General features: G+C 42.2%; 1 protein-coding gene across 2 annotated transcripts in view; it reads left to right on the top strand.

Annotated features, from left to right (window-relative positions):
* EPHA6 (EPH receptor A6) overlaps positions 1 to 14,897 on the top strand; it is a 785,056-nt gene that overhangs the window by 548,140 nt on the left and 222,019 nt on the right. For both annotated transcript variants that reach the window (XM_054973550.1, XM_054973551.1), the window contains 2 exons: positions 10,130 to 10,238; positions 14,572 to 14,642. In XM_054973550.1, the coding sequence (XP_054829525.1) occupies positions 10,130 to 10,238; positions 14,572 to 14,642 (180 nt within the window). The remainder of the gene's footprint in view (positions 1 to 10,129; positions 10,239 to 14,571; positions 14,643 to 14,897) is intronic.

The following is a 14,897-nucleotide window of genomic DNA, read 5'->3' as shown; positions in this document are numbered from 1 at the left end:
CTGCCATAGGACTGTGCAAGATATCCTTGAGCTAGTCACAAACTCTCAACCTAACTTACCTCACAGGGCTGTTATGAAGATAAAATGCATGTAAGCTGCTCGAGGTTCTTATTGTGGAGAAAGGTAGGGTATAAATTTAAAAAATAAATATAGCTGAAGATGGGGGTAAAATAAAAGGTAGATTGGTGGGTGGATGGGAGAGAGAAAAGGGTGCAGGGAAAGGGGAGAGGATATGGGGAGTGTCAGGAGGAGGAAAAGAGGAAATATTGTGGGAAGGGATACAGGTGGAAATGAAATACCCCCACAAGTCGTTGTAGGTTCCCCATCACCCAACTGGGCTCAGCCTGGTGGCTCTCACTAAGCAACTCACCCAGAGATTTCCTGGGGAGAAGCTACTGGGAGGGGGAACAATGAACAGGGGCAGATAACAGTAGGCTGGCTGGGTAGTGAGAAGAAAGCAGAAAAGTAGGACAGGCTGTGGGGACTTTCAGGAGGGGGAAAGAGGAAATTGTGGGGGTTGGGGAAAATAAGATCCACCCTACAAGTCTTTATGGATCCCCTCCTCTTGTAACAATATAATTATATTATTACAGGAAGGGGAAGGGAAGGGAAGGGAAGGGAAGGGAAGGGTGCGCTTGGCCATCTCTAGTTGAATTGCCAGGCCAGAGTGGTGGCAACCAGTAATGCCGTTGCCTGTTCCATGGTTGAAGGGAGCAGGAGGTGAGAGCTAAAGAACCCTTGGGTAGGGATGTCCATAGTAGGAAAGCCCTCCCAGGACCACTCTTTCCTGCGACACTTCCATTCACTGACTGTGCTTCTACTGGGCTAAACCAACTAGGTCTTGAGGTCTACACCAGCAATTCAGTTAAAGACAAGAAGGAAAACAAGCAGACTTGCCATTGTTTGGTATTTTATTATAGAAGCCACCAGCTGTCTCATTTGCTTACATGGATATAGTACCATGAACTCAACAGACCAGAGTTTTCTCTTTTGCTAGCCTAACTCTTTTCATACTTTCTCACTGAAATCCTTTTCTTATTGCTCATACTCTCATCTTTTTCATATCAATTCTTATCTGCCACTTTTCCTGTTATTAATGTAGTCTTTGAGATAACATACGAGCGGTTCTTGGAAGAGGACAATGGAGTGTCACAAAGAATTCACTACCAAAAATCCAAGCTTCAGTCACATCACAAAAGGCAGACTAACACTTTCTTATAAATCAAAGTGTGAAATTAGTGTAGTTATATAAGTTGAGTTGTAGTGATACCCTTAGCATTTTATGGCACAACAGATCACATGTGAATGATACCTTAGTTAATTTGTATAAGGGTCTGAAGGAGTCAGTAGGAAAGTGTGTTTTGTAAATGGAACATTAATTGGGCTGGAGGCAGGAAGGACCAAAATTTGAAGTGTAAGGCACTAAAATATCATTGGGGATTGCAAGGGACCTTAATATTGGGATATAAATATGGTAAAATTATATTCTTTCAATCCTGCATTAATTATTGGTAAATAATCTATTTTTCAGTAATGAGAACTTTGATTAACTGCCAATCCGATGCATCTGTTGGAAAGTAAGCCCCATATAATACAATCTTCACTTATTAGCTATTCGATATTTTATTGAAAATATTAGTAAATATTGAAAATGTTAGTAAATAAACTGTCTTTGAGAATCTTAATAACATAATTTCATTCACTTGGAACAAGAAGCATGAGTTGTTAATTGTCAGACACAAAATTTATTTGTTTACTTCATTTATACCCTGCCTTTCTCCCCAAAGAGGACCCAAAGCAGCTTACATTATTCTCCCCTCCTCCATTCAGCAAAAAAATTAGGGAAAAGCATATCACTGAGCAGAAAATATGGAGGATCTACCAGAAAAGAAATTTTGATGACTACATAATATAAGGTTTATATGCATTCAATGGCAAGGGTTTATATTTCCTTTCCTGTACAGGAACATTTGTTCTATTTGTTTATTTAAATCAATATTTGTTTGCTTAAACAGTTCAGCTATTGTCCACTCATAGTTAGAAAGAGGCTTCTTCAGTGTACCACTAGCAGGAAAAATAATTCAGAGCAAATCTGAAGCCTAGGTTTAACTCCCCGTGCGTCCTTCTCCCTGTCCCAACAGCTGATCAGTGTGGGGTTATTGTTTTTTGAAGAGGGCTCTATGTGCACATGTACCCAGTATAATCACAGTCTATTAAAAGCAATTGTTATCCTGTTGTTTAATTTATAGAATGATACTGGAACAGAAGACTGTGTGAAGCCATGCCCACTCTGATTTACAATCCCTGCCTTTTCGTAAAAATAAATGGCATCTAGCTACAATCATTCTTTTGGAGAGGGTGAGCTCCTGTCACCGTGTTAAAAGTCCTACTCCAAGACATTTTCAGGTACAAGATAAACAGAAACAAATTCAGAGAACGAACTGTGGAATTCCAAGTTCCAAGGCCCGATGCTAGATTCAGATTCTTAGCTTTAATTGTCCCCAGACTGGTATAGTGTTCTCAAGTCTAAACTGGAAATAATTAGTCTAATCCTAACCTGGCTAGATACCAGTCTGTTTTCATTAAATACTTAAAATGGTATTCTTCATTTAGCAGAATTATGTCAATAGATTCCTTTACTCTCTGCTCCTCCTCCTCCCTCCAAAACTGCAGTGTGCTCTGCCACTATGTAGGGGTATGAAAGATATTTGTATGAAACATTTGGAACATAGTTAATTGTTATAGGGCATTCATTGTTCACTAGGTTAGCATTTTGTTCACCATGCAAATGATTTTTATGATTTTGTTATTTGTGCTTCACATTATATTAGAGACTGCCCATCTATTTACTGCAATACTATATCTAAAATATTCCCAGAGTATCAAAGGAGACTTTGACACATACTTTTAAAAAATCATTTCTGTTGCTGTTGTTTTTAATACCCTTTGCATCTATCTAAACCACTGACAGTTAATTCCTCTCCATTAGCGCTCTGGTCCCTGCCGTTAGTAGCTATCTGTCTTATAGCTGCTCTTTTTTATCTGTCCAGCTGTCTTTTTGTCACTTTCCTATCTTTCAGTCTGCTGGAGGGTCTGCTGGCTGCTACATGTCAAATTGCAATAACTAAAGTATGTTGCTAACAGACAAAACTGAGTGGGTAATAGGGTAGCAACTCACAGAGAGTTGAATGTTGAACCTGTTAAAGAAAAAAAATCCTTGCACTTTTAAAAATAAGTTCAAGTCACTTTTATGGGCCACACAGTAAAAACAAGTGACATCCAAAGTTTGTAAAAAGGCAAAAGAATTGTGCCTCCTGGTTGTATATGGATTGATTAACATGGTAGCAGACCCAGTTCTAATGCCTCGTTTTTTCATGGCTGAAAATGTACAGGAAATCTATAAAAAGCCTATAAAATACTACTTTGAGATCCAGCATGCAATGAAATCTAGCCATAGTCCTGATGTCCTAATGTTACTAAAATGATGAAAAAGCCAATTTTTGGAGCACTGATGGATCAGTGCCTCAAAACTCTAACCCATTAAACTGAACACACCCATCAGCTGCAGGCTGTGGCTGTAAATGGGGATGCTTCCAAAATGTTCCTGGGAGTATGAGTATGGACCAAGAAAAATTCAGTTTCAATTCAGGGGGTTTATAAAATTATTCCTTTCCATTACTGTTTTCTGGCTGGAGTAGTGCTGGATCAGAACTGATTCATGTTGAGGGGGGTTGTTTGTTTTAATGAGATTTGGCCTGTTACACGCATGTTGACTGCACATGCACAGATGTATGCTGTTCTTTTCAGGAGCAGGGAAACAAGGCTCTGGGAAAGCTTTTTTTGCATGCAGCAGCACCAAAATCATATAGACCACAGTCCTCCCTCTAAACCATCAACCCACTGAGAGTCAAGCTACAAGTGACTTTTTTCACATGGAGAACACTTGATTGTTTTCGCAAGTTTTCCTGGGAACTGAAGTCCAAGTGTCTTTTCCCTCTCTGTTAGAATTGTTGCCTGAAAAGCCAGAGAAAGCCGGCAGCAGCTTTTGCAAATCATTCCTCCAGTCACAAGCCTGCTGGACAAGAGGGCTCTCAGTGGGGGTGGGCAGCTGCTACTTTCTCCCTGGGCTGGAGCTTCACCGACACGGCGGCTTTCTCCAGAGCAGCTCCCCGGGAGCAGGGCGCCCAGGGAGAAAGGTCACTGAATGGGCATGAATCAGCTCCACATACCTTGGACCTTTTCAGTGCAGCTGTCCTTTAATAATTGCTTTTTCTTTCCAGTTTTCACCCTAATCTGCATAACATGAGGCAAGGAATCACAGGATGAAGGAGACCACTCCTTCCTCAAACCCATGTGTGCATACCCGCTTAGATGTTGCTAACCTTTCCTTGCATTGTGTATAAAAAGGTACAATGGTGACAGTGGCACAACAGCACCGTGCTGTCTGCTGCTCCCCTCCCTGTCTCAAAGCAAACGTTTTATGATTAGATGCTACAAGCCGTTCAATGCCATTGCCCAGGAAGCACTGAAGAAAAAATGCACTCATGCATGCCACGAGCATCCCCTTCTCATCAACAGATTTAATGCTAAAGGCTCAGTCTCTCCTCTCTGGATCCTATTGGTTGTATCATTGATGAGTGCAGACAGACTTTCTATTAAGGAAAACAAGATGCTGCCGGACAGCTCCCCACTGCCTGGCCTGCCTGCGCGGCCTGAGCATGGTAAGAACTGAAATGAAACACACAACCTTTTTGGAGTGTTACAGCCTCATTTCCTGATTTTGTTTCATGGTTCCAGACGTCCCTAAAATGAGCTGAACGAGCAATTTCTGTTTGTATTTTCATTTCATTTTTTCATTATGTACACCCCTATATGGGAGTATAGCTGATGCATCCTTTGTGAGCAGGACTAACAGCTCTCAACCCTCAATCTCTGGTGTTGACATGGTGTAGTGTTTAGATTGTAGGACTGGGATCTGGGAGGCCCAGGTTTGAATCCTCACTCTGCCCTGAAAGACTTCTGAGTGACCTTGAGCTGGTCATACCTTCTAAGCCTAACCTACTTCACAGGGCTGTTGTGAAGAAAAAATAGAAGATAGAAGAATGATGTGAGCTGCTTTGAGTCCCCCTTGGGGAAAGAGATGTGGTATAAATAAAATAAATAGGGCAGCTGAGGAGCCTGCTCCCTGTCCATGCCTTAATCCAACTGCTGCATCTATCTTGCCATCTAACTTGCCTCACTTCACCACCATGAAGTGTGTCAGGTGTTCCTTCTCTGCTTCCCCGTGGCAGTTTACAGCAGAAAGCAAAGCTGGTCCACCACTGCTGTGCTTAACATCATTTCTGCTAACAGCAAGAGGGGGGTACTGCAGCTACAAAGCTAGTAGGCAAAAGAAGGGAATGGTAGGATTCTGACTGATTCTATAAAGCTTCTGACTAGACATGGGCACAACTGGAAAAAAACAACAAACACGCTGTTCGTTGTTCGTTGCCATCCATGAACAACGAACAATGAACATTGACGAACCTGACCTGTTTAACTAACATATTTGTTGTTCGTTGTTCGTGGACCTTTAAAGATCCCTTTAAACTATCAGATGACAGGTGGCAGAGGAGGATTCTCCCCTGCCACCTGCCAGCTGATAGTTTAAAGGGTCCTGTCCTGCCACTTGCAAGTGGCAGGGCCCTTTAAACACCCCACAACCCCCAGCCCTCAGCCCCCCTGCCCCACCCTAGTGCCGCCGGGATGCTGCACCCAGTGCCAGAGGGCCGGGGAAAATCTCCCCATCCCTCTTGCATTGGGACAGCTGTGGCACCGCCGGGCTGCTGCACCTGGTGCCAGAGGGGTGGGGAGAATCTCCCCGTCCCTCTCGCACCGGGACAGTGGGCGCCTCCAGGCTGCTGCACCCAGTGCCAGAGGGGCAGGGAGAATCTCCTCATCCCTTTCACACCTGTGCGAGACGGGTGGGGAGATTCTCCCTGCCTCTCTCACACCGTGAGAGCCAGCACGCCTTGCTGCTGCTGCCAGGTATGAGTGGGGCGGGGAGATTCTCCCTGTCCCTCTTGCACCGGGAGAGCCAGTGGTATTGGGCTGCTGCTTCCTGGTGTGAGTGGGATGGGGAGATTCTCTCCATCCCTTTTGCAGCAGGAGAGCCAGAGGTGCCGGGCTGCTGCTGCCCAGTGTAAGATGTGCGGGGAGATCCTCCCCGTCCCTCTCGCACCAGGAGTGCCAGCGGTGCCAGACTGCTGCTGCCAGATGCAAGATGGGCAGGGAGAATCTCCATGGGATCCATGGGTCCCTCCCTTTCCTGTCATTTTCTTTTCTCAGTGAAAAAAACTGGACTTTCTGCTGGAAGCTACTTTGAGAGGTTACAACTTATAAGCCAGAAGGAAAGCCAGAAAGAGTTCAGACAGAGTTCAGACAGTCCATGTCTATGTTGCCAGGGGAATTGATTGAAAGGTGCCAGACTGTCTGGCTTGACAAAGGGCTGACAAACCCAACAAACGAGGCTTGCAATGACCAGTTGTTCATTTAGATTGGGGCCTCACAAACAGCTTATTCGCAAACAGCAGAGTGGGTTGTTCGTGGCTTTTTTTTGTTCGCATTGCTGTTTGTGCCCAACTCTACTTCTGACTGGTCTGTCTCCTGGTCTGATTTTGAAGCATCCACCCCTGCTGCTTTGCAAGACTGCCTCATTGGCTCCAGGCCACTGAATAAGCATTGTGTATAAAGTGCTTAACAGTCCCCTTATTTTGCTGTCCAGTATAGGAACCAAAGCCAAAAAACCCTACTGATTTGTGCAAGGCAAAAGTCATATTCCTATGTAATACTGTCAGGCAAGAAGGTCTGTAAGTTTCTACTGCCACATGTATGTGCATTAGAAATCAAGTTTACGTGGAAAAAACAGGTGTGGGTGCACCTTAACTTAGAGAGGGTTGCAGCTTCTGATCTGTAGTGCATTCAGTTATTTGTTACTTCCTTTTCTTTTTATCACTTTTAAATGTCCGAAGAAGCTGTTGGTGGTTCTGCTTAATATCTGGACAGGATATGCAGAATATTTGGACAATATTGCATTCCTGAGAATATTATTTTATGCATAATTACTAGTGATGTATCATATTTTGTCCAAGGCCTCAGAGGTTATTAATGCCATAGAATCCACCTGCCAAAGCAGCCATTTTCTCCAGGAGAACTGGAAAATTCTGGGAAATTCCAGCCACCATCTGGATTCTGGCAACCCCAGAGCAGATGCTAAGCATGAACTTCATTGCTTCCATATTTGATTTAACAACAACAACGTGCTTTTATATCGTCTTCCTGGACAGATTAGTGCCCACTCAGAGTGGCAAACAAAGTCAGTGTTATTATTACACACACACACACAATACAGCTGGAGACCTGGGGCTGAAATGAGGAGCTCACCCAAGGTCACCTACTGAGCTCATGGCAGTAGTGGGCCAACAGACGGCTGATTTTCAACCCATCCACTTGACCACAATGCTACAGCAGCTTTCATGATTTACAATTTAAGTTCTGAGTATTACATAAAAGGTTTCACTACCTCACTAATTGTACAGCCACTCTACCTGCTTGACTTCCCTGTGAACAGTTTATGATGGACATGAAATGCTTGGTTGTCATTTATTGTAATCACACACTAAGAACTAATGCCAGATAAGTACTAATAGTTTGTGTTACTAATTGGACATGAATTATTGCTGCTTTTATTAGCTTTTACAGTTTTTCCAAGTTCAATCTGTATTCTTCACTTCTAAAATTATAATTTGATCCTGCTGAATTCATTGTATATGAATAAGAGTGTGATGAAGAGTCATGTCAGGCTAGGATCTGAAAGACCCAAGTTCGAATCCCTGCTCGGTTATGGCTTTGTAATAATTTTTCACTCTATTTATTTACATCATTTATAACCTGCCTTCATCCTAAGTGGAGACTCAAAATGGCTTACATGATTCTTGTCTCATCCATATAATCTTCACAACAGCCCCATGAGGAATACTAGGCAGAGAGTATGTGACTGACTCAAGGTCACCCAGCAAGCTTCTTTGGTAGATTGGGATTCAAACCTGTGTCTTCCAAATACTAGTCTAACACTCAAACCACTATACAACACTGGGTCTCTATTTAAACTACTAAAACAGTATCTTATGCAAGTAGAAAAGAGCAAAAGACCAGTAGCATTTATAAGACTAACAACATTTGTGGTAAAGTATAAGCTTTCATGAGTTACAGCTCACTTCTTCGGATACAGCGAGAATATGACTTCATCTGTCCTTATTAGAGATGGGCACGAACAGGAAAAAAAAACCACAATGTTCATTGTTTGTTGCCATCCACAAACAGTGATTCACGAACATCAACGAACATAACCTGTTCACAAACATGTTTGTGGTTGGATGTTCATTGGGGCCGGAATGGCCCCCTTGGGACTTAGAGAGCCCATATTCGCAGGGAGTGTTCAGAAGGCTCTCCTCCAGCCATCATTCAAGTTTGATCAAGAAACCTGACCTGAGTAGGCAGCAGGAAAGGTAATAATAATAAAGAATAGTTTGGCCCCAGAGCTTGGCAGCAGCACTGGAACCTGAGGGAGTAGAGCCCCACCCCACCACACACAGAAAAAAATCAAGCTCCAATGCACTCTCACTCTCAAATGCCAGCAACAGCTCTCTCCCACTCCACTGTCTGCTAAAATTGAAAGCCAGAGCTGGGAGCACAGTGCCTTTTATAACCAGAGGTCCCATACAGAAATACAGGAGGTTTGTGGTTGGCAGTCAGAACTGCCTAACAGGGTTTGGAGGGATGAGATTGGTGTCACCATGGCTACAGAAGACCCCCCCTCCCCCCTGCTCTTTGCTCCCATGTAACAAAATGTGTGCTCCATGCTTGGAAGGGAGACCTACCTATCAAGGTAAGTTGGGCTTAGATTGGGGTTTCCAGGGCAACAGAAGGAGTTCAGACAGAGTTCAGACAGTCCCTGCTTACGTTGCCAAGGGAATTGATTGAAGGTCCCAGCCTGTCTGGCTTTACGAATGGCTGACAAACGCCACAAACAGGGCTTGGAATGAACACATATTTGTGGGGAATGGGGCCTCATGAACAGCTTGCTCACGAACAGCAGATTGGGCTGTTCGTGGCTTTTTTTTGTTCGTATTGCTGTACATGCCCATCTCTAGTCCTTACGTCTTGAAGAGTGGAGTGATTTCAGATGCCAAATGACAATAGCCAGTGAATCACAATAGCAGGATAGGGTGGGGTATGCAGAGGGGTAGTGGGTGTGGAGAAATCAGCATTGGTAATAAGGCTGGAAGTCTAGGTCTCGATTCAATCCAGGTGAATGCATTGTCTAGAGCTTAATTGTCAGCTGCAATTCAGCAGTCATTTACCAGCTATTATCATTCGGCATCTGAAATCACTCCACTCTCCAAGATATGACAGATGGGCTCACCTTCTGGCTGCATCTGAAGAAGAGAGCTGTGACTCACGAAAGCTCATATCGTACCACAACTTTTGTTAATTTTAAAGGTGCTGCTGGACTCTTGCTCTTTTCTACTGCTACAGACAAACTAACACAGCTACCCATTTTGAAGTATCTTGTGCAAGTTAGCTATTCCTCAGTTGTATCAACCTCTTCCCACAAACTGTGCATATGTATTGATTAGTATATATTTAGATATTTTTAAAATGGAAAAAAATGTATAATTTCTAATGCCTTGGCTTCTCTCTCCCTTCACCAAAGTCTAGTGAACGTTTGGAAACACAAGACCCAGGTACAAATCTTTGCTCAGCCAGGAAGCGCATCGAAACTCTCAGTGCAATCAATCTCACATAATTGTGTTACAAAAATAAAAAACTGTGCCAAAATGCAATAGAAGTTAAAGAAATGTGTAGCTAATTATTTCTACGTTTCTCTTAGGTACAAACAACAAAACCCCAGAAATGTTCTCTTGCCCTTGATGTCACACCACCATTATTTCTCTCCAGAAGCAATATGCCAGTCAAATAATAGCAAAGTCCATTACTAATAATTGATATTTTTGGTTGGTAAAGTGATATAGTTTCTTCTCTATGAAACAGTTGCTTACACATTTACTTCTGTATGTTTTTATTTCAGCCTCAGATATAGCAGCAGAACAGGGGCAGATTCTGGTCATCGCCACTGCTGCTGTTGGTGGATTCACTCTTCTAGTCATCCTCACTCTGTTCTTCCTCATCACTGGAAGGTAATTAACAATGATGTTGTGCTGCACAAAATAATCCATGTTTGTTTGTTTGTTTTGTCTATGCTGCATTTTCCTAAACCCAAGGAAGTTTATAATCCAGCACAATGTTAAAAGAGAGATATAAGGAGGGGGAGCTGCAAGATTAATGGAGGAGGGGACTTCAATGCCCTCACACTGGCCCCACCTTCCTTCTCTCCACCCCAATCTCCATTTTCTTTCCCACTTCTGCCTTCCCCCTTCCCTCTCCACAGCCTTCTCTGCACTTGCTCTCTTCTCCATTTTCCATGCATTTGCTCTTCCCCAGGCTTTTCTACACTTTCTCTTCTCCCCATTTTCAGTTCTTTCTACTCATCTTCCCAGGTGTTCCTCTAATATTTTTCACCTTACCTCCACCCCATTCCCAGGTTTTTCCACTGTAGATCAGACAGGTATAATAAATTTAACCATCAAAAAAGGAGAGTTTGCAGTAAGGAAATAATATTCTGAAGGAATTCAATAATGGAATAAGATAAAAACAGAAATATCCCTGGATTCCCCCTATTTCATTTGATTTATTGGGTAACATTAAGAACATTGTAAACTATTTTCCACTTTTTAACATATTGAATGGACTTTTTCAATTACATAACGATAACAAAGATATGGATTCACTTTCTGAGGTCAAACACTATGGTATGCTAGTATCTTTTCTAAATTATTTTTGGAGTCAGGAAAGACATTTCAGAAGAAATAGTCAATTGATCATAAGATTTGATTTAAATCTCAGAGTGCAAGATTGGACTGGAATCCTACAGAGGTGTTCTGGCTCACTATTTAGTATTAGCAATTTGATATACTGTTGAATCACCAGGCGGCTGATGATTCTATTAATACTGAAGAGTCATGAGCAGATAAGCACTTGCCAAAATAGCTGAGTTATTATCTGTTAACAGCAAACAGAAAGCATTTTCCCTCAAGTTTTAGATCTTAAAATCATAAAATATAATGTTGAACACTCACAAAAGAATACAATGATGGGGGTTTTAGTATTATTCCAAGGAATTAAACATTTATATCTAATGTAATCCATAGATTTCTATGATATGCTATGGGATTTACTAAGATGAATGAAGTCCAGCAACAACAGCTTCTGTGATGGTATACAACGTTCATGAACACTCCAGCTACTGGAGTAACAAAAGTCTCAGCATCAGAACGTTTGTAGCAGTCCAGCTGCTCTCAATGAATTAGAACTTTGGTGGCTTGGAGAGACTTAGGGCCAAGCTACACATGACGAATGACACTTGAACAGCAAGTGTATTTCTCCCTGTTCACTTGCCCTCCACTCAATCCACTTGCCGTTCAAGTGTCATTCGTCATGTGTAGCTTGGCCCTCAGAGCGGGACCACAAGTGACGCCTGACACAGGTTGGACACTTGCCAGCTTCCCTCAAGTTTTGATGGGAAATGTAGGCAGCTTGGCGGAATGTTGGACAAGTGACAGTTGAAAAGTCCATTGGGCAGCAGTCGGAGAGCGAAGCTGCGAGACCAGGACTCCTACATTTCCCATCAAAACTTGAGGGAAGCTGACTAGTGTCCAACCTGTGTCAGGCGTCACTTGTGGTCCCGCTCTTAGGGACAGATGAGACCAATTGAAGTGATTACCTCAGCAGAAGATTTTAGGGTGATGGTGGCATCATCCTGTTTACCCATCACCAGGACTCCCATCCATTTCCTCCACAATAATCTCCTTTGCCTCCCATCTTCACTAAGGACTCATAGCAGCTAATTCTCCTTCTCTCCTTCCCCCAGTCTCATAAACCATGTGTGCCATAAAGAACTTCCTGAACTTTAATTTCTTATTTTTGTAAAAGCTCAGCCACAGTTTGGACTATAGCTAGTTTAAGTTTTAATGCTTACAGGTTTAATATTTGTTTTATTATGTGAATATTTATTTGTACAATACATGAATTCATTCTTTGGGTTGCTATTGTGAACTGCCTTGAAAAATAGTGGGTTTTCATTCTTTTAATTAATGGGGGGGATACATATGTAGATAAGACCATTTAGGGACAATTGTTCCAGTGGCTTCAGTGGACTGGACAAGTAATAGGGCCATGAGGGCCAAAGGTTCAGGACAGCATAGCATTGCTAAGTCTAGACTCATAACAGAGTTTCTGAATTTTTACAATGTTCATATAAGGAAGAATTTTGTCAGATGTGGATTCCTGAATTGCACTGGAGCACTTTTTCTGGCTTTCCTAGTGAACCCATGAGACAAAGGGCCAAACTATATAATACTGCATCCCCAAGTCCATCACAAGGGCATGGCGCCATTTTAGATCCTATTTTTTCCTTTTAAAAGTGTCATGGGGACCCAATTCTGCTGGGGACCACAATGTGGGAGATGAGGGGCTACTGTGTCTTCTCTATCAGTGTTTTCAAGAGCTGAAATAGCCACCCGTGGGGCTCTTGAAAAGAGCAGGGATGACTAGAACTCTTTATCTGCCTGCACTGTGTTTCCCAGGAGGATCAAGCTCCTGCAGCATTCTTTAAAGAAAAACATAGAATCTAAAATGGTGCCATGTCCCCATGGTGGACTCAGGGATGTAGTATTGTCTAGTCTGATCCAAAGAGACATTGGTGAGAATAGGTCTCAATTTCACATAATGATTTCAACCACTCATCATTTTTTGGCTGCAAGCTTCTAAGTCTGGGTCAAGTTCTATTTACATAAAACATTTTTATGCAGCCTTTCCACCCAAACAGGGTTGCCAAGGCAGCAACATTAAAACATTCCAACAGTAAAACATCAAGACATTAAAACAGCATTTAAAATACAAGCTTATAGAAGGTATTTAAACAATTTTGTAAAACAATTCAATATAACAAAGACACATCACAACACAACAAGGGAAGAGGGCCAATAACAGTAGCTGGGAGAACATCAAACAAACCAACAAAAAAGGCTTCACCCCCTGGCAGAAAACAAGAATAGAGGAAGACAAGCAAATCTCCCCAGGGAGGGAATTCTGGTTTCAATGCCACAACCAAAAAGGCCCTTTCTTGGGTTGCCATCTTGCCACACAAAAGAGTTGCCAAGGTTCATAGCATATCACAGACTGCTTTTAAATTCTCTTGTTTTCAAAAGTAGCTTGACAACAGACATGGAAGGATTGCTGCTTGAGAAAGACAAGTCAAAATGTGCACAGAATGAATTCCATGGTTTTTTGGATCCTGACCCAACATGCTGTTTGTTCCAAACAAATATACCTCAGTAAAGTTTGTATCGACTGGAAGGTACAGGTAGAGGTGGCACAAACAGCCATTGAGGTCCCTTTCAGTAACAGAACTACCAGGATTATGGGCATGTTTCACCCCCATAACAGCCTTGTCCCCAAGCATAGCATTGCCCTATGGAGCCACTATTGGCTCTATTGTAAAAATCATTTACATGGCGACAGGTAAGTTTCACAACTGAGCCAATAGTGGCTCCATGGAGGAATTAGAGGATATGAAACCATGGGTGGGGGGGCCTAAATTCCCTGAGCACTGCTGTTGCAAACAGAAAAGAACCAATGCACCTTTGAGGCACAAAACTTCCTTTCCAAAACTCCCAGCACAAAGTCTTTGTGTTGTTTCCTGATAAATACAAGGATTATGTAATGTGTAGATGGAGCCTTATGGTAGAGAAAATTCAGAGAACACTTGAAGTGGGCCCAATCATCTCCTGGTGACCTGAGTCCCATGTATACAGGACAGATTTAGCTTCTCTCAGCTATATCTCAGACTGAAGCCTGGCCCCACCCTGGGTTCTCTTTCTTGGACATCATAGAATAAAGTCCTAGACTGACAGGCTCCAGGCAATCAGCTTTTTCATGCTTATATGGAAAGTTCAGTAGTCTTTAATGTGCTATTATAGATGTGTTTTATTAAATTAGAGGAGTCTACAGAATCCAGTTTTAATTTTCTATGTAGTTACATTTTTTGTGGTTGTTTTAGTTGCCAGTTTTAATTAAATGTAATTTTTTTTAAGTTTAGATCTTGAAATGAAACTAAGAATAAGAATTTTATTTTTTTTTAATGAGCTAGTGTGGTGTACTGGTTAGGATCTGGGCGATTCCCTGCTCTGCTGTGAAAGCTTGCTGGGTGACCTTGGTCCAGTCACACATGCCAAGCCTAACATACCTCACAGGGTTGTTGTGAGGGGGAAATGGACAAGAGGAGAATGATGTAATCTGCTTTGGGTACCTGCTAAGGAGAAATGTGGGATATAAATGAAGTAAAATAAAATTAAAAATAAATAAAATTCTCCAGCATTTGAAAAGGTGAAGTACTGTTCTTTTTTCTTCAAGGTGCCAGTGGTATATAAAAGCAAAAATGAAGTCTGAAGAAAAACGAAGAGCTCATTTGCAAAATGGACATTGTAAGCAAAGATATCTGTGGTGTTTCTTATCCAAAACAAGAACAGCCCATTTGTTTTTATGTAGTTTGCTTCATTGCTGGTATGTACAAGCAGACCCTCAGGATTTCAGTGATTAGAGAGTGCAAGATTTTTTTAAAAATCCTTGATTCAAACCACTTCCAGTGGGAACACAGAGCTGAGGGGCTAACTGCTCAATGTTGAGGGAGCCTCCATAATCTCCACTCTGTGCTTAACATTTTACCACTACTGAAGTGA

Source organism: Eublepharis macularius, chromosome 3, assembly GCF_028583425.1.
Source record: "Eublepharis macularius isolate TG4126 chromosome 3, MPM_Emac_v1.0, whole genome shotgun sequence".
Taxonomy (NCBI): domain Eukaryota; kingdom Metazoa; phylum Chordata; class Lepidosauria; order Squamata; family Eublepharidae; genus Eublepharis; species Eublepharis macularius.
This window is presented reverse-complemented; position numbering and strand designations above follow the sequence as displayed.